Source organism: Thermobia domestica, chromosome 6 (genome assembly GCF_964235325.1).
Source record: "Thermobia domestica chromosome 6, izTheDome1.hap1.1, whole genome shotgun sequence".
Taxonomy (NCBI): Eukaryota; Metazoa; Arthropoda; class Insecta; order Zygentoma; family Lepismatidae; genus Thermobia; species Thermobia domestica.
The window spans coordinates 127,494,611-127,521,448 of record NC_137459.1 but is presented as its reverse complement, the minus strand read 5'-3'; the positions used below and the strand labels follow the sequence as shown (position 1 = coordinate 127,521,448).

General features: G+C 36.3%; 1 protein-coding gene across 5 annotated transcripts in view; it reads right to left on the bottom strand.

The window, feature by feature from the left end:
• LOC145688193 (F-BAR domain only protein 2) overlaps positions 1 to 26,838 on the bottom strand; it is a 274,258-nt gene that overhangs the window by 26,646 nt on the left and 220,774 nt on the right. For all 5 annotated transcript variants that reach the window (XM_081762063.1, XM_081762064.1, XM_081762065.1 and 2 more), the window contains 2 exons: positions 18,465 to 18,670; positions 14,145 to 14,300 (listed from right to left, as the gene is read on the bottom strand). In XM_081762063.1, coding sequence (XP_081618189.1) covers positions 14,145 to 14,300; positions 18,465 to 18,670 — 362 coding nt within the window. The remainder of the gene's footprint in view (positions 1 to 14,144; positions 14,301 to 18,464; positions 18,671 to 26,838) is intronic.

Genomic DNA, 26,838 nt, shown 5'->3' with positions numbered 1-26,838 from the left:
TCAGTTTACGAGATCACTTCTTTAATAACACTTCAATTCTTCTCTAAATAATGAAACTAAGATTCACTAAGATTGGTTGCATGATGCACTCCCTTTTTTGGAAAACTACTTTATAAATTTAAAAAAAAAAAATAAATAAAATTCAGTCGACAAGAGAGGAAAAAGAATAGAGTACAAGTCACCCAACACATCTTTTCACAAATCACCATCATTGAACATCTCGATTTTAGTACTGGGTCATTAACAGGGAAATTCAAGTAATTTAAAACTGCAATTCCAGTAGCCCAATGAAGATTGTGCTTACTTTATGAATCAAATATGCGACCATACACAGAAGGTAAATGTCTACTAGGAAATGTGTGTGCTTCAAAGTTTGAATCCTCATGAGATCTCACACGCTTTGATGTTGACTAGCATCATGGGGTTTCCTTGTACATCAGTATGGCATGCATCCGAGCGTCCTACACATACCATTTAAAGATGTCAGCGCTTTTTTTTTATTATTATTATTTTAACAAAAGAGACACTGACCAAAGCTTAAAACTTTACTTTATTTTAAATTATAATTTGTAACTGTTTCGGATATCTAGCATATCCTTCTTCAGACACGATCGAAATTAATGAAAATACAGACATATATATAAATGTTGTTATAACAGAGTTTAAATTGTTTAACCCTTAAACTCTGTTATAACAACATTTATATATATGTCTGTATTTTCATTAATTTCGATCGTGTCTGAAGAAGGATATGCTAGATATCCGAAACAGTTACAAATTATAATTTAAAATAAAGTAAAGTTTTAAGCTTTGGTCAGTGTCTCTTTTGTTAAAACAATTAATCCAAAGCCATGAATAGTCTTATTATTATTATTATTATTATTATTATTATTTTTTTTTTTTATTATGCACAATCGATTCTAATATTTCAGATCTTTACGCAACCTTTTGTAAGCATAAAAGTGCGATGACAAGAAGGCACGGTGCAACAGAGGTAAACTTGTAAAAGAATGAAGAATATAGAAAATAACCACAGAAATTATAAAAGACAGCAGCACTTCTCTAGTCTCGTAAACGATAACGTCCTCACAGTCAATAAATTGTGCTCTTTTAAATTTCTGTCTCCTCGCCACAAATTCAAAATATGCTTTACTAACTTACTCTTGGTTTAAACTTCCACCATCTAAATTTAACAGTAGTCTTTTTATTTTATAGTGTAGACCTGAATAATTTGTCAGTAACCCTTTTATGAATTTTAAGGATTCTCACGTTTTATATCAGTAATATGCTTAAAGAACTGTACTTTGCTCCACTGAAAATTTATACTTTTTAGTTCTTAGAATTAAATTCAATTCTTACCTCTCACTCTTGAGGAAAATCTCAAAATGAATGTCTTCATAAATATCCAATACGAAAATATTTATAGGAGACCAGGAACTGAAGAATATCATCTAACACGAGTTTTATGAACCACAACAGCATGTTTCTTACACAAGAAAAAGCCTATATATGAACGATTCCTTCCCAGTTAATTATACGACCGCGACCGTAGCCACAATGAACGCAACGAGTTTCAGAACGAAGCCAACTCCTATGTCTAATCCATCCTGGCTGTGGTAACAGAATAAAATTAACAACGAACTCGATTTTCGTGATGGTTGGCCTGCCTTGGAGGCCGTAAGCCCAAATAAGAATACGAATCCACATCTTCACCGTCAATGGTTGGGCAGTGAGTCATAGATCACGTCGCCTTGTTTAATGGTGATGTTTGACGTGTACAGGAAGAAAAATAGAGCACCTCGCATAACTTATTGGTCACGTGTGAACAAAAAATTACGTAAGTTTATACATAATATTTGTTGTTTTATTTTCAATTGGCTCCCTTTCATTGTGACGTCATGCACTACAGTGAGAAGTTCCACATGTGCACAACGCAAGTGCGAATCTATATATATATATATATATATATATAACTTGATTTTATAGAAAAATAAAATTTGTTCTCGATGTATTTTCAGCAATGAGAAGAGTAAATGATGATTTGTCCGAATATTCTCACTTGTAAAATGTTTGATTCTCAAAACTAAACATTCTGACTTTTAACTTCTAATGTATCTTCAGCGCAAAACCATTAAGTCTCTTTCTTTGAATTATATACTGAATGTGAGGCGCCATCCGCTAAGACACAAGAAGGGCTAGCGTATGTGGGGAAACTAGACATTATCTTGCTCATCTTGTTATCAGGTGAACTAGGACTTGATCATGTTACTTGAGTTCTCCTTCAACTAAATAATAATGGAAATGTATCTCAAAATTGCCAGAAAAGTTTTCTTTTCTCTCCCCTTCCCCATTTACTCTGACACAATAAAAAAGTTGTAAAGCTATGTTTTAAATACAAAATAAATTCTGCTAATACACTAAAGAGGATCACACGACGCCTGTATTTTTGAAAGAATACTGTAGGCTTGCGTTTATAATAACGATTAAGAATATCTAAATATTTCAGCCTAGATGTTTATACAATCTATAACTCTAAATGCTTTCAGGGTTACATACATTACGCGAAACGTACATCTATGAATGAATAGGAAGTGGATAGCCACCGTCACCCATGAAGATGTGAACTGACTGACTCCATTCACAAACTTGGTCCAAATATTGATCTAGCTATCTATTGCAAAAAGCAGAATCTAACAATTCGCATCGTGTGGAGTAACGGACGGGCGGACGTGGTAATATAAAGATCTTATAAAGCCCACTAGCATCATCTTAATAAGTGCAAGCATTCCAGGTTTGATTGAAACCCACGTTTCTCCTCAAAGCTCGGTACTCTACCTCATAAAATAATATGATTTACCTTAGCATATTCCAAGTTTTTATTGCACGTCTCGGTTTATGATAAAACCAGATTCAAGTAAGAGTGATGTATTCAATAATGTGTTATAGTTGGTTATTATTACTTTTTCTTTGGTAACGATAAGGCGCTCTTTAGAAATACCAAACAAGTATTGAATTTCTAAAATCATTTACACTGTACATCTCGCTACCTATATTGATTGTACACATTTATCATAAGCTTCTAGCTATTCAGAAGGAATGAAATGCCTCTTGTATTATCAATCAACTATCTTCAATAGGTAATGAATGTCAGGAATGTAAACATACGAACAAAAGCATTCCTCCTGCATTCCAGTTGCTCAATAATAAACCTATGACATCCAGCAAGAAAATTATTATTGTTATTAGTATTGAGATTTCATCGCAGAAAACTTCTTTGACATCAATAAATGGATTATTTTTACCAACTTTACATGTCATTCCTTTCTTTTTATTCTTTTTTTTTTTTTTTTTTTTTTTTTTTTTAATAAAGTCAAGAGACTATGACTCATCGCACAGGTTGGAAGGGAACAAGACCGAAAAACTTCGAGAGGCGATTCTGCAAGTAAAAGTAAGGAAAAAAAAGTTTAAATACAAGGTCTGTCCCGAAATTAATGCGCTCCATTTTCTTCTGCCGCGACTATTCATCGCACAGCGTTGCCGCTTGCACGGAAGGGTGGGTGGAGTCTAGGGAACACAGTGCGACCAGCGCCAGTCGGCTTCAAGCTCCTGGAGAGTCATAGTGCCAGTTTTAGTGAACCCTTGTGTGAGTGCACGATCGAAATCAAGATGGAAAAAATTCTGGAGCAGCGACACGCGATAAAGTTTTGTTTCAAACTTGAGAAAACGCCGTCGGGGACTTTTGAGTTGCTTCAGAAGAATTTTGGTGCGGAGTGTACGTCATATTCACAGTGCAAAACGTGGCATAAAATGTTCAAGGAAGGTCGTGAGGAGGTCGCCGACGAACAACGATCAGGCCCCCCACCCCTCAACGTCGCGAGATGAAAGTTCGGTTGAAAAAGTGAATTGTTGAACTCTGATCGAAGAATCAGTGTTCGCCTAATATCAGAAATGCTTAACATTCCGAAGACCACTGTGCACAAGATTGTGACAGAAAGCTTACAAATGTGGAAGGTGTGCGCCAAACTTGTTCCGAGTGTGCTCACCGATTGCCAAAAGAACAATCGAATGAAAGTGTATCAAGAATTGTTGCAGTGTTGTGAGGACGATCCGACTTTTTTGGATAATGTGGTTAAGTGATGACGAATCTTGGATCTTCGAACACGAACCAGAAACAAAAAGGCAAGAATGAGCAAATCGAAGGTCAAAGCGATGCTCATTGTTTTTTTTTTTTTTTTTTTTTTTTCGATTCCACGGAAGTGGTATATTTTGAATTTGTTCCACTTGGCCAACCAGTCACCGCCAAATTCTACATCGGAGTACTGAAAAGGCTAAAGCAACGGGTCAACCGCGTCAGGTGCGAGATCAAGAATTCCTGAAAGCTGCACCATAACAACACTTCCAGCCACACCGCCTTTATGACGACCGACTACCTGACCAAGGCCGGCATCTGAACGCTCCCTCAGCTGCCTTACAGTCCTGATTTGTCCCCGTCCGACTTCTTTTTGTTCCCGAAGACTAAAAAATCCCTCAAAGGACAGCATTTGGGGACCCTGGAGAACATCAAGGTGGCTACGACGAGGTTACTAAAGGACATCCCTGTGACGGACTGCCTGGACGCATATAAAGCATGGAAATCGCGTTGGAACAAGTCTGTTGAAGCAGGAGGAATATATTTCGAAGAATATTGAGCAATTGTACGAATCGGTTCAATAAATTTCTTAAAATAAAAATGGGCTCATTATTTTCTGGACAGACCTACATAGGTCCAAAGCGGCGGCATTTTCAAGCGGCAGCCGTGCGACGTTTCACCGACCTCTTTTCTAAGCGCAATATCTGCCTAAAAAATAGAGATATTACCGTCGGGTCAAAAGAGTGTAAAGAAAGTTATACCCCACCAAAATGATTGCGCAAACATAAAGGAGCAGAGCGAACTGCACAAGCAGCCGTGCGCCAACATTTTGGTAGAGTATGACTTTCTTTACACTATTTTGACCCGACGTCAATATCTCTATTTGCTCGGCAGATATTGCGCTTAGAAAAAGGAGGCCGGTGAAACGTCGCACGGCTGCTACTTGAAAACGCCGCCGCGTTGGACTTATGTTTATTTGAACTTTTATCCTTGTTTTCAACTGTAGAATCACCTCCCGAAGTTTTCGGTTTTATTCTCTTCCACCCAGTATATACAATATTACAATTTAACATTACGACGAAGAAAGCAAAAATCAATTTAAAACTTATGTCTTAATATTGAACTTTAGGAAACAGAAAGCTTTGTACAGAAGTGAATATCATAAAAACAAATTAATTTAAATTCTTGCCGCATTTCTGTTCTACGTTCTAATGTTCGCGACATATAAAAGGGATGACGTCCACTAGAAATAAAAAACATATCACAAGCAAGGAAATGAAGAAATGGAAGAAGCAAGGTATCTAATCTATATAAAAGTACCATTTCAGTATTGACTTGTTTTGACTATAAAAAATAACATGCCTGACTACTATGTTAATGAGCTCAGAGGCATCTCAGATTTGCACGTGCAAAATTGGCTATTAGACCACATAAGCTTTATTTGGTTAACTGTCCATATCGTACTTTTTGTTTGCTTTGAGGTCAATTCTTTTCCAGCACCGAGGCTATATAAGATGTGGACTTACAGCTTAACGCCGGATGCAAGCCACATGTACTCCACTGGAAGTCGAACCTAAATATCCCGTTGCGACATATTTACTATATTTATCTGAATAATTACAGGATCACGAATACAGCAAATCAGTTGCCTTTCATTGCTTTTGTTGAAGTCGTTATTCCAAACATCCGTTGGTGTCTTAACGCAAACGTACACTCAGACAATTAACATGATGACCACATGATCGTGAAATAAGACCATTTTTTTTTTAATATCTTTATGATGACTCATATCTACTAAGACTAGCAAAACACAATGGTTTTGCTTCTATTGTTCTTCGCTTACAAAACAACTTTCTTTTATGTTTTCTTGCAAGCACTTATGTAATTCATTGTTTTTCAACCATAGAATGCCGAGACAAAAATAATTATTTTTCGCTACAATCAATGTGTGCTATTTATTTGTATTATTATTCGTATTATTTTGAGTTGAATATCCCACGATTATACTCAGAAGTTAAGGGAGAATATGAGGTCAGATGGGTGACAATGGTGGAATGAAGGCTAATGGAAACGAGAGAAGCCGAGACCTATACACACGGTGTCTGTCCACCACAGAGCCCATTTGGCGGAAGGTGGGATCGAAACAGGGATCTACGCACCCATCGTGGTCGCATATTATAATGTTTTCTCAAACATTTATTTTTCCTATCATTGATTAAAGCTAAATTTGGGCATCAAATTCTGAAGAAAACTCATTTCGGAATATTTATTCTTCAGGAATGGAAGATCAGGATATAAATTTATACTCATAGTACGTTCCAGTACTTCTTGTTATTTCGAGAAATGTACGCAAAATGTGGCCTTTTATTTCTTCGAGGTTATCTCTAATAAAATTATCAAATGAAAAAAAATTCATGTAAATTTAAGAAAAACGTAGTGCTTCATTACAGTAATTTGCTGGACAAAACTTAATTCGGATATTTCAAACATAACAAATAAGGAAAGAAATACAGTGGAGTCCCGCTAATCCCAACTAACTGGGACCGAACCCTGTTCGGATTAGCCGGAATAACAGTAAAATCGCGGTTTGAAGCGGGTAAACGGGTCCTTTGTGTTGTAATACATAGCGTGTAGTATTTCAAAACACGTTTTCTGAGTACAACATATGTATTGTACTGGAAAAATGTTAAAAAATATTGGAAAAACTTGATGCTTTTATTCTATTTCAAACTTTGTGTAATTATCGTAATGTGCCTTAAGGCTTAAATACAAATATTAAAGAGAAAAACTATTTACCGGAAGTTTACTTTGTTTTCTACAAAAGCATGCACCCATTTTCATCCTTTTAGTTATTAATTTCCTAAAACTGCGTATTTTCGCCACAAAAAATTCCTCCCAGACCTGTTCGGATTACCAGGACTCCAGTGTATCTCAAAACTAACATGAGGTATAAGCTCAGAAGTAAGTACATCCAAAATAGTGGGGGTCAAATTGAAAAAAGATGGATGTGGGTTTTGGGGAATATTTAACGGTCGAACTAATGTCGAGAACACATTCTAGAAGTAGGCTTTTGACTCTGCATTGTAAGGAGGAGTCTAATTGTTGAGTTGATTTTAGTTTAGCGTCCCTTTCAGCAGCGAGGCTATATGAGACGTGGACCTACTGATTAACGTGGAATCCGAACCACATGAGCTCCCGCCGGGAATCGAACCCGGGTCTGAGTCTAATTGTTGTAAGACTGTAGTCATTCATTCGCTGGTCCTCAGAAGGATGTTTCAGAATGTGAATTAAGTGGTGAAAAAGAAATTAATGTAAGGTTCTATAAGAAATTATGACTGCTATAGTACTATGTGATAGGAGATCTGAATAAATCACTTTTCACAACTGGATTTTTTTTAAAGGTCTGAAGTTAATTGGGAAAATTGGACCAATCAAATCTCCTCACTTTCGTCCGGAATCAATGTCAAAGCACCATCATACAAACTCTGCCCTATTTTTGACACCAGTTTGGTTTCTGAACACTCCAAAAATTCAGAAAATATACCACTTCGCCATTCCGACAATCCTATTTCTCATATCTCATATTACTTTCAAAATGCGCTTATTGTTTTGCATTTTATTTGAAGAAACTTAAATTCCTCTATTTACACGCATTAACAATCACTGCTACTCTTGCAATGTTCAAATTCATAACTGTACCCGAACATACATATGATCATAATTCCACGTCGATCGATTTTTTGGTATTATATATACAGGGTGTATTTTTTAAAAGTAGCCAGTTCATTTACTACTAAATCAAAAAAGGTATTAATATTCTGATTGCGGGAATTATATAAGAGTATAGAAGGAAGTATTTTTATGATATTAGTGATGCGCGGAAACATCGCCCCACTTCCCTATCACTCCATCGTTAAAATCTTGAATTGGAACATGTGTCTCTTGACACCTCAAATAAAAGGGCATAAAAAAAGAAACATGTAAAGAAAATATTTAAATCGGATGGATGGTTCTCTAGTAATGACACAAAAGATAATTGTTGTGGCTAAAAACGTTTCCTCTTATAAAATTTCCCAATTGGTATTTGTTTAGTCCTAACTTGTTTATTTAAATTGTTTAGTTTTGTTTAAAGATGTTTGTTCAATGTAACTTGTTAGCTGTAGAAGAAGAAGAAGAAAGGGTAGGTGCTTATTGAAACTGTGTATAGCAGCAGTGTGTGAGTGAGCGCGTATCCTAAAGCTGCAGCATCGTGGTGTTCAATGTGCATTTTATTTAACTCGGGAATCGTAAGAAATATTAACAATATTATTAAACCGAATTATTAAAGAACGAACCAGCGTTTGTGTGATACAGTCCATCATAAAGATTTGGTCCTCCTACCCAGATGTTAATACGTGTTTATGTGTTTTATGTGACCTACGTGCTAGGACTTGTGTCTTAACAACAAAGAAAAAACTGTGTGGGCGACAATGGAAGCTTACAATTCCCGAAAGCGTGTTTTAAAAGGCAAGGTCACTCGTGCTGAAAACTGCATAAACAATATCACAGAACAGGAAGATATTAGTGTAGTTCAAGTCTACAAAAACAAAGTGAGTGAACTGTCACGTGAAACAAATGAGCTTTTGTTGCTAGCCAGTAATTTGTGTGCCGAAGAAGAAATTTATTTGGTGCAAGAAGAAGAGCTTGCTGCTATTGAAGATAGACTTACAAAGCTTAACGTGAAATTAGTGGAAGCGCAGGGTAAATTATCTCACGCTTCTTCTAGTGATGTGAATAATCAAAAAAACACAACAGAAATTCGACTTCCAAAATTGCAGTTGCCATGCTTTAGTGGGAACTTAAATGATTGGCTTTCGTTTCGTGATTTGTTTATCGCAGCAGTGCATAATAATGAAAAATTGACGGGTGCACAAAAACTTCAGTACTTAAAAACTAGTCTGCAAGGTGAAGCAGCAACACTTATTCAATCTATACAAATAACTGACGATAACTATAAAGAAGCTTGGGACCTGTTAAATTTAAGGTATCAAAATAAACGAGAATTAGTCACGTCCATCTTGCGGCGCTTTGTGAGTCAAGGTCAAGTGCAGCAAGAATCAGCTGGCGCGTTACGTCGGTTGTTGGATACAAGTGTTGAGTGTGTGCGATCGTTATCAGTGTTGGACATAAAAGTAAACGAATGGGATCCTTTGCTTATATTTCATATAACAGAGAAACTAGACAGTGAAACAAAAAGACAGTGGGAACTTTCATTGTCAGACAGTGAACTACCAACATTTGACCAATTGGTGAAATTCATAGATCATAGGTGTCGCGCATTAGCAAGTAGCACTTCCAATGCAAAATCAATCCCACCCAGTGAGCCAAACAAGAGTAATAAAAAATCAACAATAGCGCATCATGCTTCAGCTCAATTTTCGTGTTGCCAGTGCAAAAGCAAAAATCATCCTTTGCATAAATGTGATGACTTTCTTTCGCTGTCAGTTGACGAACGTCATTCTTTAGTGAAAAACAAAGCATTATGCTTTAATTGCTTACAATCTAATCATAAACTGTCCAGTTGCAAATCAGCATCGTGTCGTGAGTGTGGCAAACGTCATCATACTTTACTTCATTTTCCAAATAAAAAGAACTCAGGTGTTTCAGTGGGGACTCATTTTTCAAGTGTCTTTGCCCCGATTAGAGCTCTGTGGTGCCTTGCTATTAGCTAAAATTATGAATCTCATATTAAATTCATTACGTTTGGAAGTGCATGATGTAATTGCCTATTCTGACTCTACTGTTGTGTTATCGTGGCTGAATTCAGATTCAAGCAGATGGAGTTTACAAAAGACCAGTTGTGAAAGTATCCCCATTGCCATTTGATTGAAAAAGACATTTTTCATTTACCGTTTTGTTTTACTTTTTTTATGTCATTTCAAATATTACTAATTCATTTTTGTGTGTATCTTGAACTAGATCGTTCAAGGGTGGGGGCTATGTTTAGTCCTAACTTGTTTATTTAAATTGTTTAGTTTTGTTTAAAGATGTTTGTTCAATGTAACTTGTTAGCTGTAGAAGAAGAAGAAGAAAGGGTAGGTGCTTATTGAAACTGTGTATAGCAGCAGTGTGTGAGTGAGCGCGTATCCTAAAGCTGCAGCATCGTGGTGTTCAATGTGCATTTTATTTAACTCGGGAATCGTAAGAAATATTAACAATATTATTAAACCGAATTATTAAAGAACGAACCAGCGTTTGTGTGATACAGTCCATCAGTATTATTGATCATTACAAATGATTAATGTGGCTGACGTATTACGGAAGTACTCGAACAATTTGTTTAATCCAATGTTTTTCAGTGCAACAAAACAACTAACTCTATCATAACTTATTATGCTACCATAAGTGTTCTCCAACAATTTCTTACCGAGGTAAGAAAAATACAAATAAGAAACGAAATGAAATTAAATCTTTCAGTTTAACGTCCCACTATTATGCCCTTTAGGCTAAAGGAAATATTGATTAAGGCAAGTGAACGATTATAGAAAAGAAAATGAAATGAAGTCTTTAAGTTTTACGTCCCACGGTTATGCCAGTTAGGCTAAAGGAGACGGTGATAATGAGAGATGAGTGAAATGGTGGAATGAAGAAAGTGGTAGGAAACGGGAGAACCCCGAGAAAACCCACGCGAGCACGATGTTTGTCCACCACACGGCGCGAGCTGGGATCGAACCAGGAACCCCAAGCACCGGAGGTGAACGCTCTACCACTGAGCCACCGCGCCCCCAGAACGATTATAGAACTGGTGGAATGATAATGTGGGAGAAAACGGGAATGCTCAGAGAAAATCCATGGTCACGATGTTGTCCACCATGAACTTACTTGGCCGGGGATAAAATACAAATAAGAAAACAATTACAACATCTTTTAGTGCGGCATTTCAAGTAGCAATTTGTCGATTTATGAAAAATGAAATGAAATTTTTCAGTTTCACGTTCCACACTTATGCCGTGTAAGCTAAAGGAGACGGTGATAAAGAGAATGAATGAAATGGTGGAATGAAGAAAGTGGGAGGAAACGGAGAAGCATGAGAAAACCCACTCACAGAGTGTTTATCTATTACAAAGCCCACTTGGTGCGAACTAGAATCGACCCAGGGATCCGACGCACCAGAGGTTAACACTGTACCTCTGAGTCACCTCGGCACTACTTGTCAATTTATGAATCAGATCCTAAATGAAATGCACTCATAAAAACTAGACGTGATGGATTTTTTTTTTTAAATATAATATATACTAAAATAGTAATATTAAAATTAAGATATTTAGACATGAAACACAAATTAGAAATAATAAAATTAAAATAACTACCTCTGTCAAATGGAATAAACAAACTTCCTCATGAGCGAACGGAGTCTATAGTTGAAGGATCCATAGGTGTATGAGGCAAAAGACCGTCAATGAAACTAAACCCGTAAACCGCCAATCAAATTAAGCTTTCTTGAATCCATCTTGCGATCCGTCTCTATATTATAATTCCATCTTGTATTCGATCTACCCAAAGGTCTTTTCTTCAATATTTTTAACAATTCTAGAAACAAGTTTATTCTATTTTAATACCCCACTTAAAAGAAATACTTTTTGCACACCATACGTGATAGTCGGCCATTACACCAAACAGCATCTTCATCCTCAATGTAGTTTGGGTCTAGGATACATCGTCAATTTGTGTTGACGAGGTCCATAAACGACTGTTATCTTTTTATGTTAAAGTTCATTGAAAAATTAAAGTTTGTAAGCTAAAATACGAGCAAGTATTCTATTTTCATGTTATGTGACTATTTTCGAATAATGTCGTAATAGTTTATCATATGCTGGTAATCATTTGACGAATACGCTATAAAAAAAGGTTTTCTGACTATAAACTGAATTGTGTACAATCATAAAATAATTATTAAAATTAAGTCAGCCTGTAACGCATTTAGTTACGAATCAAATAACCTTGCGATCAGAATATTTGTTTGTGACTGATTAATTTTCGTTTTTTCAATTATCTTCATAAAGTGAAAAGTCGAGAAATGTTCCTGCCCTTGTCCTGCTAAGTATTATTATATTTCAGCAGGATATTAACAAACTGACTGAATCATATTGAATATAGAATGTATACTCATATTAATTTAAATCGCAAAAAGCTTTAAATAGGTAAGTTTTCCATTATATAATACTAGCTGAAATGCCCATTTTTCGCAAGGGGAGAATATGTTTATGGGAAGTATTTGAACTCCTGCCCATTGAAGATACCCATGAAGGATTAATTGGGTCTTTAACGCAATCGGGGGTGTCACAACTTATCTCAGTAACCCCGAAAACTATAAATTGAACACTAATCATTCGTTTTCGATCATTTTGAATATCTCCCCTCCCGCTCGCATCTTTTCTCCCTTGCCAAAAATGTGCTAAAAAAACTAAGTTAGGCCAGGGCCAAACATATGCAAGAAATCATAAAAACTGGTGTAGTGGTCTAGGAGGAATTAGCGAGCAAGCATCGATACATTCATTTTTATTTATACCGATTTTCTAAGTGTATGTAATTCCGGTCAGGATAGGAAAGGACAAACGTATGGCTAGAGGACGAGAAAATCGAAGACGTTAAGACGTTCCGCTATTTAGAAAGTCTAATATCCTCGGATGGAAGAAGTGAAAAAGACGTTCTAGAATAGCGCAGGCTAAGCAAGCATTCAATAGGAAAAGAGAGGACTGCTAACATCTAGAAATGTGCCGTTGGACGTTCGAAAACGATCTATTAAGACTCTGGTATGGATCAGAGACGTGGACATCGAGATAAGATGAAATATCCACGCTGGAAGCATATGAAATGTAGCGTTGACGAAGAATGTTGCGCATATCATGGACTGAAAGGAAACCGAATGAAGACGTACTAAAGGAAGCTAATGAAGGATGCCAGATCATGAAGATAATAGGAAAAAGAAGAAATAAATCGGCACTCCGATTGCATCACCGTGTTAATAGAGGGAAAGGCAGAAGTAAAACCAGGAAGAGGAAGAACAAGGATAGAATATTTACATACAGTTACGAAGAATAGACCTTTTCAAAGTGTAAAACAGCTCTCCCAAGGAAGAGAAAAGTTTTAAAATTTCCATGTTACCCACCAACCTATGGTTGAGGATAGAAAGAAGAAGAAGACAGACAGACATTTTCACTTATACATGTTACCTAAAATAATCTTAAAAAATGGAGGTCATATTATATTCGAGGTTGTACTATATTCATCCCAATACGACACTTTCCCCTGCTTTAAAATATTTACGGTCATATCGCTATGGCTAACAGTAAAAATTCAAAGTCGGCGCAAAATAATTTATTAAAGCTGAATATAGAATTCTCATCTACATCACTGTCCCGCAATTTCCTTCTGCCCCAGGACCCGCAAATCTTGAGGACGGCCCCGTTGTCAACGACTAGCAATACAAGTGTTACAAAACAAAATGGAAGAGAGCCAAAATTAGAAAGAGGTCAAGCGAGGGACTGCGGCTATAGCAGTTACTTATATATGAAGGTTTCACTTGGTAATTTGTTATTGTCTTCAACGAGTGAAAATCCTAATAGGATACCAAGAAAGGAAAAAAAAAAAAAATCCCACTGCCTTACATTATCAACAATATGGCAGGATGTCGATGACAACCAATATTATCACCACAATCACCATACTACTACTACGCTTCTTCGTGACTGACTATATTCACGAGACCAGGGTTCGATTTTACAAGGGAGCTCATGTGGTTCGGAACACACATTTTCCCTCTTCTAAACGTGACAGTCACTACGTTGACTTTATCGTTATTAGATTCTGGCGCGGAGTGCACAAAATCACACACACACATATATATATATATATATATATATATATATATATCATACATTTATACCTCTTGAATGAGTTTCGATCAAGCATGGGTCTAGTTTTCGTAGACCCGGTTTACTTATTAACAGTGTAACTGTAAGATAGAAATACTTACATGCTGACAAGCTGCTTATTGGGAAGAATGTTCTCAAGTCTGTGAATATTGCGAACTCGAAACGATAGCTGTGCTGGACTGGGATTATTAGCAAGCACTGTAACGATACCTGCTGGGAAGGACAGCATCATATCTCCTGATAATTTTACTTGACACCTACAAACATAGAGAGTTCAATGTTATTATTTACGTGTCGTCTTTAACTTACAGATCATTTAAACATATACAACTCACAGTCACCACAAATGCTCTAGTGTTGCAATATGAGAACTGAAATTAAATAAATAAATACTACGACTTCAGAAACGTTCTAATATGTATAACTTTCGAATTGCTCCTGTCAGACCAGTTTTTGAAGCGACCACAACCCTAAGCCTATCGTAAGTGCATGTCTAATTATACTGAACAACAAAATAATAAATATTTTCACAAATGTGCCCAAAGGTGTATCAGACGGAGGTTAACAAAATTCTTTCTTTTATTAATATTTACATTTATTACACGTACCTGATATTTTTTTTTTAAATCATTACTCAGATGTATACATTATTGTATTCTTTACATTAATTCCATGTGCACCTATTAACATATACTTTATGATTTTGTATTTATACTGTGCAACCTAACAATATTTATACAAATACGCCTTATAGTAGGATTAGGACTGCTAGTTTCTTGTGCTCCAATTACAAAAAGTGAGAAAAGCGATTTGAATTACTTTGTACTTTTTAAAGCAATTCTCAGGTATTACTTTATATATAATACACTGATTCCTAAAAATTATTTTATTAGGCTCTTCCACAGCACACGAAGCTGATATATATTTCTGAAGCAGATATTATATACCATAGACGTAAGCAAGCAATTAATGCTGTAAAACATTCCCACAAGTGGACACACTTTCACCACTGGTTCTTTATCGCGGTCTGATTGCAGAAAATAAAAAAAGTACAAATTACATATAAGTAGGTACCTAAATTATATGTAGGTGTTCTTTGATTTTCAAGTCCTATAAAAAGTAAGTGCAACAATCATTTTAGTCACGTCCGCTTCAATATCTTCATTGCTGACTAGCTGCATGAAACCTCGTACGAAGAGAGACAACTTTAATCTAATGGGGTTTACACTTAACTAAGTTTGTTTCTAGGTTTAATATGTTCAAGTTTTCAGTTTGAACTATGTGAGGTCTGAATTTTATTTCTCATTATTCAGTTTGAAATTAAGAGATTGAGTGCGAAAATTATAGGCAACTTACATTACCAGTTCTTCAGACATTTCTCAAAAAAAAAATCATCTTCTTTGTTATAAATATTGCGGAGCAAATTTGGTGATGATTGGTTCAACCATTTTGTTGACTCCCGAATGAAAGTCATAAGTTACGAAGAAACAAGGAATTTTCTCCACTGCGTGTATTTCAGGCCACTCCCATGTATATAGGTGAGGTCTTAAACACGCACCTCGAACTTCAAAAATCCAACACACAATTCCTAATCCAACTTGTTCATTTTTTTAGCTATTTAAAAAAAAAATGAAATGTAGGGCACTCGTATGGCCCCTTCATACGACAATATATTAATGATGAGCCTGGAACAACAAATATTCTGATCACTATTTCAACCTTTTCCCTGGCTTCGATTCATAGTCATTTTCCTGATATGGACCTACAAAAAACAGAACTGGAGCTTTTCCTACAGTCCCTAAACAAGTGCGCAGTAAAATTCACCTTGTCCTTCTCCAAACAGTGTCATCCTCCTAGATTTGGACCTCATACTTGAGAATGTATATCTCGAGACTGACATACACATCAAACCTATCAATGAGCACTCACTCTCACCACATCCAACGTTCCGTACTTTATGGCCTTGTCCGAAAGATACAAGTGCGCATTCGAAGTACGCTTATTTCCGGAACTGACGTCAACTAGTATGCGTCAAAAGGTCCAAGTTCACAAGTCTGCGAGTGCATAGTGCGTAATGTGCGAGGATATATATACTATGCTAGTATACTTGTGTGCTTAACATGGAGGTTTCTCGTAAAATGACCTAATAAAATTTTAAAAGGCATATTCTTAATATTTTTGTTGAGGTGAATATATTTGTGGGCTGATCTAATAATAATTTACTTGATAAATATCGTCGCTGCGCCTCGAAGAACCGCTATGTGACTTTTTTTTTTTTTTTTTTTTTTGTCGAAAATGAGTTATGTCGTGCAAATAAACCAAAACTGTCAGACACCGTCCCTTATAATGTGACAAGTGAATATTCAATTGTTTTCCCAGAACAATGAAAAATTATAGACTGAAGCAAATAACTGTCTTGAAAAATACCGTCTGCTCCGAATTTCTTGACCCAATACTATCCCAGCCTTCACTCCCATCAGCTACCAATGAATTTTGCCTACTCACACGAAACCCAAAAGTCGTTCTCTACCCAACCGACGATCGTTTACCGAAGGTCCTCTAAACGTTTTATATTCGATACCAGTTTGACTTTCCAAAACACTTCCCAACAACAGCACATACTTTCCACCATTTAGGTAACTGCGATTCTTCCAGCCTCATTTATGCCCTTAAATGAACCCACCGTCTAGCTTTGTTCATTAGTGAAACTTTTCTTTTCATCAGCATAAGCAATCAGCGATAGTTATGAAGCAATAAAATTGCTAATCAATTTGCCCCAAGAATACACAGCCCTTCACAAAAAAGAATATTTGACCACACCTTCCGCGTTCATGTTCTCAAAATCCTTCATTAACACACTTTAATGTCCCTCAGAAAAAAAAAAAAAAAACTTACATTGCTATCCTATCGGGAACCACTCCTGTCTTAACTGTCTATAATACCCTCCCTCACTACACTTCATTTGTTCCTCTCCCACCCACGCACAATTATTTTTATTTTTGTCAATTTTCTACATTTTTTTTTCTTTCTACATTATCTCCCAATACAGGTTGCGGTAAAAGTCTGGATACACCCCTATAAAAGTCGAACGGTGTGAGGAATCATAATGTCGTTTGGTATCGGGTGTGTATAGGTGGGGGCGCAACTTATAGGAGCTATGGCGACAGCGGTGACTATCTTGAAAACCGCCATTTTGGATTTGGGTCATGTCGCATATCATTTTACACAGTCTTTTCCTGAGGAATACACCTGTGCAACCCGTTTTGCGGTATCTTTATTTATTTATATTTTATTACCATTTATTTATTTATTCTGTGCCCTTTCCGTCAGCACTTAAAAGTTTAATGAATACTAATGGCATTTTTTCTAATTCATATTTCTGCGGCGAATCACAAAAATAGAGCGAAATCTCACACTTTCTCTTCTAAACACTATGTGTTGACTGTCGCTCACATTTCCCGAAGTTTCACGAAAGGCTACTCTTAGCTTCGTCTGTCTTCATCGCTTTGCTTTGAATTTGTATATTAAACTCAACTCAACAGTCTCTTCTGCTGGAAACGATGACGAAGTGATCGTGTCTCCGCCCATTCTCATGAAATGAAGAATTGAGTTGCTTTTGTGTTTAACGTCCCTTTCAGCAGCGAGGCTATATGAAACGGGACCTACTGATTAACGTGAAATCCGAACCACATGAGCTCCCGCCCATCATGCAATAAATAGGCTACGAAAGGATACTCCTCATAGTGTTCTTAAAAGGCCTAAATTTGAAAGGCAAGAAAAACTGTTTGCCTCATGTTTATACGGAGAATTATAAAATATTGGTAAATCATATATGAATAAAATACAGTATATTAATGATTAGGAACATTATTTTGAGTAAATATTTAGATAGGCTTAGCCTAATAGTCTTAATGGATCCTACGTCCTGTCCGTGACATCATTATCCGAGCTGACTGGAAAACGCTATTGCATTCCCCAATACCTTCTGGATATTACACCGGTGGATTTCCATTTGATCCATTCGTTAGATAAACATCTGGGGGTGGGGGTGAGAAATTGTTTCGAGCCTTCGACAAAGTAACCCACAGGGTGACTTGTTTGACTAATGTTCTGCTGACTTTTACCATGTGGGATTCATAGTCTGCGCAAGAATTGAAGACGGGTTACTGCTACTGACGGGCACAATTTCTGATTTCCAGGGTACATTTTACTTCATGTTTTAGCCATTTTCTTTGTAGGGTCAAAATCTGGCATAGCTTTTCTGGGTAGCTACTACATATAAGCCACATATTTACAAAAATAATTTTAATTCAGAGTAATTTATACTGCCATTTACGAAAACATTTACTATACATTCAGAATAAATAAATAAACAACCCCTTTTCTTAAATGAAAACTACGAAGAAAAAACAAATACTCACTTTGTTTCGTCGCTTCCTCTGAAATATGAATGCACAATTTCATGGAAAGCCACAGCCAAGGGTATTGTATCAGCCATTCCTATTGTAAGAGGAGAGGGGCCCCGAGAGGACCCTACAGGAACACCTGAGGTACGGAACTCCAAACTACCCACACTGTCAGCTCTGGTTATAGGAGCAGGACTCATTCGTCCACGCGGAGAGGGACCCTGTTAACCATTCAGGAAGAATTGATTTATTCTGCATCAACAATAATTAATAGCACAAATATCTTTTTTTTTAATGGTTTACTATTACTACTACTACGAAGAAATCAACTGATGATTGTAAGTGAATGCCTGAAAACTGTGTGCCAATCTTCTTATGCCAAATTTACAACACCTAATATAGCATACTAAAGATACTTACTTACTGTGTGGTATTTCGACGCCAAAACTAGAACTCAATCGACCTCCTCCATTAACACACTGAAAAAGTCATACGACTCAGTTGACTGGCTCCTTTTTAGACACTGATGTTGGTGTTTTGTGCCTACTCAAACTTTGAGAGGAACGAAAGTGCTTGTGTTTAATTGGTTATAGCTATATGAACATGGTATAGATACTTAATGGATGTTTAGATGTTTAAACAGATCAACTTCTCAGATAATAGTATTACATTACTTTCATTTTATTAAATTATTAATTCTTTGCCTTACTGAAATCGTGTTTTACTATTATGTTACAAAAAGTTTCAGGAATAATGTACGTACATCTTTAGTTTATAAAATAATTGGAAACAATTATTACTTTTGTGTTTATACTTGATGCCTATCAACACTCTGGCGCTACAATCTGCGAAAGACTGTGGCCAGACTATACTGGTTGGGTAATGTATTTTGGATATCAGCTACCACCAAAACTATTCCTGGCTTTGTAGATCGAACTTGCAAGTAGCATCCCAATTCTGGCACACGATGTTTGATAAATACCAAAAAAAAATATCTGTAATTCTAATGGAAAGACAGGTGTGCGGAGTACAAGTTTACACGAGAGTATACGGTCTACAGGCACGTCACGACCCATTCTCTGTTTCTTAGACAACGAATGAGAATGGAAGAGGGCTTATCATTTAACTCAAGATACTATCTTGCACTGTCTGGTGTCATCTACGAGAAACGAAGGATAAACCTGTGCTAAATGGTGGTAACGAACAGACTCAATCAAACATCTGGCGAGTAAACTAATGAATAAGTCTGGCTAATTGAAAAAAAAAAAAAAAAAAAAAAAAAAAAAAAAAAAAAAAAAAAAGCTGACTGTAGTCATTGGATCCCCATAAATAAATTCAGACAGAGCAGTGATACACAAGAACTTAAAAAACACTATACCCTGACTTTCTACTTTATGCATTTTTTGCTTACAATTTCATCTGTATCATAATACTAGTTTGTATCTGCGTCTTCTGTAATTATCGTAATCCAGACATGAAAAAACAGCGTAGCTATACTGGAAACGTGATTATCAAAAACAATTTTCAACTCTTACACAAACTTACGAAACTTACGAGTGTATTCATCAATATCAGAAAATTATTCTTTCAATATTTGCCATTTGAATATTATTCTGGCGCCTACCTTCCAAAAAAGGAAAATATCTGACAGTCAAAATCTGTATATGTATACACAATAAAATATAGTAAAATTAGAGAATAAACTACTAATACATTAATCAATCAATAATATATAAAACTACATGCAATGACGTAAAATAAAGGGGTACTTCCGGTTGACGTGGAAAGTTTAAATTTGCCATCATTGTAGCTTTCAGGGACTAACCCACAGTGATACACAAGAACTTAAAAAACACTATACCCTGACTTTCTACTTTATGCATTTTTTGCTTACAATTTCATCTGTATCATAATACTAGTTTGTATCTGCGTCTTCTGTAATTATCGTAATCCAGACATGAAAAAACAGCGTAGCTATACTGGAAACGTGATTATCAAAAACAATTTTCAACTCTTACACAAACTTACGAAACTTACGAGTGTATTCATCAACATCAGAAAATTATTCTTTCAATATTTGCCATTTGAATATTATTCTGGCGCCTACCTTCCAAAAAAGGAAAATATCTGACAGTCAAAATCTGTATATGTATACACAATAAAATATAGTAAAATTAGAGAATAAACTACTAATACATTAATCAATCAATAATATATAAAACTACATGCAATGACGTAAAATAAAGGGGTACTTCCGGTTGACGTGGAAAGTTTAAATTTGCCATCATTGTAGCTTTCAGGGACTAACCCACAGAAAAACTGCCAAAAGCGAATATTTTTAATTTTTAGGGGGTCTAAACGGAGAGAGGAATAAATTCCCTATGTTATTTAAATGGACCTTTTTTGGAACTATAATCTCATGTTTTAAGTACTTGATATTGGAATAAAAACTTGAAATTCGGTATGCTCGTACGCTTTCTATAGGATTATTTTACAAAATCACTAAAAATATAAATTTCTAACTTTAACGGGATTTTATGGGCAATCAAAAAAATCTTTCCCATGTTATTTATATGGAACATCATCTACATCCAAAATTATTGGGCACTTCTTGTAGGGCTACAATGATTAAACTTGACATGATTGTACCTTATTAGGACGAACCCACAGAAAAATTGCCAAAAGTGAATATTTTTAATTTTTATGGGTCTAAAGCAGAGATTAAGAGATTCTTCGTGTTATTTAAATGGATCCTCTTTTGGACGTATAATCTCACATTTTAGTTACTTGGAATTGGAATAAACACTTGAAATTAGGTATGCTTGTACGTTTTCGTTGTAACGAAAACGCACGTTAGCGTTACCTAACTAAATCACCAAAAATAAAAATTTCCAACTATAGAGTGGTCTTATGGGGAACTGAAAAATCTTTCTCATGTTATTTATATGGGACATCTTCTACACTCCAAAATGTTTAGGCACTTCCGCCAGGATTAGAATGATTAAATTTGGCACGGTTGTAGCCTTCTGAGACTAACCCACAGCAAAACTGCCTAAAGTGACTATCTTTAGTTTTTAAGGGGTCTAAAGGGAGGGATGAAGAAATTCCCGTGTTATTTAAATGGGCGTTTTCTCGGGATACAAAATCTTATCTTTATTTAGTTGAAATAGGAAAAGAAAAGAAACTTGAAATTCGGAAGAATTGTGGGTTTACGATGTGCGAGGCTGTAGACCGAGGAAACGCAGGGATCAGGGAGCATATCTATCTATCTCTCTCTATATATATATATCTATATCTATATCTATATCTATCTATATATATATATATATATAGTGGCGGATCCAAGGGGGGCTATAACCCCCCTGCTTGACGCTCAGGTATACACTGGATAAAATAGGCTTCAATCCTGTTTTACACTGAATAAAGCGATAAACTATGGTTTAGACCCTCCCTTTATCATATCCTGGATCCACCACTATATTATATATATATATATATATATATATATATATATATATATATATATATATATATAGGGTGTCTCACCTAACTGCGACCTGGAATATTTCCGCAATGACAAAAAAATGTGACAAATCTAGTTAAGCAACAATGTACCCATGTCAGGGGCCTATAAAATTTGGCGAAAAACAAGTGTCTCAGGGGTCCCATCATCCTGGGGCCAAGCTAGAAAATTTTAAATGGAAACCCCATATTTTTATTGTAGATTCGAATTCTGCGACAAAAAATGCGCAAATTTTACTTGAAGTACTTTTTCGTTATCCTACTAGATGGCGCTGTAATCGCAAAAGAATGAATATAATCATAAGGACGTTATCTAACTCTGCGACCTAAAATATTTCCAAAGTGACGAAACAGGTGATAAATCTAGTTACGTAACAATATACCCACGTCAGAGGCCTATAAAATTCTGTGAACAACAAGTGCCCTCAGGGGTCCGATCATAAAGCCCTGGGGGCCAACTTGTAAATTTTAAATAGAACTTCCCTATTTTTATTGCAGATTCAAATTCTGCGACCAAAAAATACGCAAATTTTACTTGAAGTATTTTCCGTTATCCACATAGATGGTGCTGTGATTACAAAAAAAGAAATATCATCATACCTCATCTGAGATTGATGATAAACTAAATATCTCGAGAAATACACGTGCAATTAAAGAGCACGAGATACATGTTCAATACTTTAAAAAGGCTTAGCATAAAATTGCTTTCATTTACATTTCAATGAGACCGTGATAAACCATTACGATCTAAAAAGGGAAGATTCTATACTTTGCGACAAGAAACATCTTGCCTAGAAGTTTAAAGGACAAGTATACCAATATGTTCGTTAAATATCACGTGACACGGTAAGAGTAAGTAAAATCATTATTTTACAGCAACACGTAAAAGTACAAATGACGAAGGAGATTTCACAGGAGAACGAACTTACAAATCGTGGATAAAGCAGAAAGAAACATACAATACAATAGAAATTGATATCTAGGGCTATTGTAAATGATCTATACCTGATTTTAAAGGTTAATATATTTTATATATATATATATATGCATCTTATATTGCTTGTCAAAGATGTTCAATATGAGTGCCGTTTGTAATTCAACACACATCAATGTGATAGTTAAATTCTTGGCACACCTTTTCAACACCCCAGACTCAGCAGATCCACCTGCTTCTTAAATACGTTCTTAAAGTTCAGTTAAATTGTTAGGGATGGGTGACTGATACACTTGGATTTAACATAACTCTAACTTCGTTGAACACTAACTACATTCCGCTTGACGTGAAATTTGAGAATGAAAAACATTGTCTCACCTTCGTTTCCTGCTATCCTGATTTACTGTTACCCTAGCTGCGGAGTGGGTAACTACTCATCAGCTTTAACAGTCACGTAGTCTTCCCTTTTTTTTCTTTTTTTTTTCGAAGAATTAATTAACGTGGGTTCCCTTGCCTTTCACAATGTGGTTGCCTACAAAATTTGCAGGTGAACAAAGTGTAACTGATGTTTCACAGCATGTGCTCAAACTGTGCACCTTTCTTGATTTGACAGTGAGCTATTCGATGCTAAAAGCCAAATAGTGCATCCATGATGACGTCCAGTTCAATAAGTGCGACTTCACCAATAACCCTTTGACGAAGATTATCCAAACTGGCTAACACCATTTGGTATATACGGATTTTTAGATAATTCCAGATAAAATAGTTCAGTGGCGATAAATCAGGGGAACAGAAAATAAGTTGGCTACCCAATCTCGCCTCTTCTGCCAATCCGTTGTTGAGAAAATTCCGTGTCAAGAAATTGCCGCATATTTACACTATAATGCGGTCCTGCACCATCTTTGGGCAAAATTGTCTTCTACAGTATTTCTGATTGCTGAAATTGCCTATTTCGTAGCATCTCCTCATACAGGTTAGAAGCCAAATTATCATTAATAAGAAGAGACCAATTATTGTATTATTTGGTACTGCAGTCAGATATTCAACTCTTCAGGATATACACATGGGCGGAGCTAGGGGGCATTGGCTCCAACTTTTTGACATACACACACACACACAAAAGAATTATTCATATTAACTTCACACTCGTCTAGGAAGTATTCCACAGGTCCGAGACCGACCAAAAGGTCTGCCCCCCAGCAGACAATTCCTAAGTCCGCCCATGGATACAGAGTATGTGTTTCAAAGGACTAATGAGATTGCTGTGAAACCAAAACCTGCAATTATGTCTGTTAATGTAATCGGTTAGGTGGAACGTTACTTCATCAGAGAACACAATGCTGGGAAGAAAAGTAGGATCATCATTGACTTGTTTCATCATATCTTCAGAAAATTCTAAACGGCGATCAGTCATCTTCATTCAGCTGGTGTATCACATGAATTTTGTATGCATGGAACTTAATTTTCTTCAACATTCTTTTAGCAGACATATGACTAATGTCATGTTATTCAGCAGATTTACGAATGCTAAGGTGATGATTTTCAAAAAATGATTGCAACATCAAGCTGTTTGTTGCCGATTTTGGTCGACAAGGAATGTAAACAATCCTTTATAGTTACCGTTTTCTCGAAGCACTTGACGGTGCGCTCGACAGTAGACCTCGAAAATGGAATGTGAATGAATTTTTTCGGTAAGAATTATCCTTAATTCAGCACATGATCTTTGGCGATTGCTCCATTCTCGTATCATCGAGAGCGTTAACTTTACTTTGAGAGCTCTAATACAAACGGCTGAAATACATGAGCTTGAGTGTTCAAAGGTTTTCTGCAATAATGATTACAAGTATCAATATCTAATGGCTTCTACGTTGCTGGACCTTAATTTACAATCAACCGTAAGTACAGTGTTGTTATAAATGATGGACCCATTTTTAAAAGTTCGTAGTAATTAAAGTACAAATCCAAAATGAACAATCTTCATACCAAGGGAAAGAGGAAGGTTGAAAGTTTCGGTGGGCAATGATGGTTCCCGAAACGGCCGGTAGAGTTCGCGCGGCAATAGACCGCAATTCGTTTCTCTCTCAATTGGGAGTGAGATGGCTACCGTGGAGTACAAGGTTTTCTGCGTTCTTGAGTTCGCAAGAAGTGAGTCACAAATTGTAGTGCAGCGGGCATTTCGTACAAAATTCGGTATTGAATCACCAACTAGAAAAAGCACTAAGCGTTGGTGGTTAAGCGGAATCGTATCACAGCCGCCGTGCACTCAGTAACAGTAGATACACTTGCTCGTGTGTGGGACGAGTTCAGCTACCGCATAGATGTTTGCCGTGCAGCATACGGTGGACACATTGAACATTTATAATGTATTGCAAAAAACTTTGAAACTTCCACTTTCGATTGGTATAAAGATTGTTCATTTTGGATTTGTACTTTAATAAATACACATCTTTAAAACTGGGTCCATCATTTATAATAACCCTATATTTACAGAATTGTCATAGGATGACAGATACATATATCTTCTGATCAAATGTTGTTTATTCAACTAATTTTATAACAGAACATTTGTTCTCTTTTCTAATGAGTAATGACTAGTAGATTTACGGGTCAACTTTACATGTTCACATTTACTATCACTTCTCAGATGGAATTGCAAGCAGTTTCAAACCAGATCATAATTATGCACATCTACATAACCATAACAACAAAATGATAACCTTTTAGGATTTCCACTTTTTGAGGTAAATTTTAGACTTTCACTCAAAAAGCTACTGCTTCCTTACTATTTATCCTAGGTTCATTGTTTATACCTCATTTCTTTTAGAATAGAGCGTCCTTTCCAACGGTATCACTTTCTTTTCCGTATTATACACCAGAAACGGGAAAATCTGGTAAAACCGAGAGTATTTTCGAAAAAAATAAAATTTACGCCCCTGTGGCGCGGGCTTGGGTTCACATAGAGATCTGAAAAGTTCTTGAAAAATACATAGTTATGTACAAAATGCACGCGCAAAATTTCAACATTGTACCCTGAAAACAAAGGGCGGAATTTTTTTGAAAGTTAAAAGGCGATCCATTTTATATATATATTAGTGCTGTCGAAATCGGCTTTTGAAAAAATCGAAAACCGGTTTTTGAAAAAGTTAAATTTCATAAAACCGAAATGTCGGTTTTGAAAACCGCTTTTGCGGTTTCGGTTTTGAAAACTGTTTTTGCGGTTTCGGTTTTGAAAACCGTTTTTGCGGTTTCGGTTTTGAAAACCGCTTTTGCGGTTTTCGCTTTTCAGAAAACCGGTTTTCTCAAAAACCGAAAACCGCAAATGTCACAAAAATTCAACATCTAAGGGGGATTAGGGGCCGCGGTGGCTCAGTGGTAGAGCGTTCACTTCTGGTGCTTGGGGTCATGGGTTCAAACCCTGTTCCCGCCAAGTGAACTTTGTGGTGGACAAACACCGTGTGCGTGGGTTTTTTCAGGGTTCTCTCGTTTCCTCCCACTTTCTTCATTCAACCATTTCATTCATCTCTCACCATCACCGTCTCCTTCAGCCTAACCGGCATAAGCGTTGGACGTAAAACTCAAAAATTTCATTTCTAAGGGGCGCTATAGCCCCCCCTTGACGCTCAGGTATACACAGGATAAAATGGGCTTCAATCCTGCTTTACACTGGATAAAACAGCAAACTATGGTTAATCCCCTCCCTTGATCATATCCTGGATCCGTCACTGTATATATATATATATATATATATGGTCATGGCTCAAACGACATTTTCTTCCGTATTACGCGCCCTTTCCAACGGTGCCACTCACATGTCCTTCAGAGATGGAGTGGGCCAGTGGGTCAAGTTTTTTAAGTGGATCGTGGGTCAACAGCATGTAACCCACTGCGACCCACCGGCTCAATCTGATCTACCGACTCACTCTGCTCATTGCA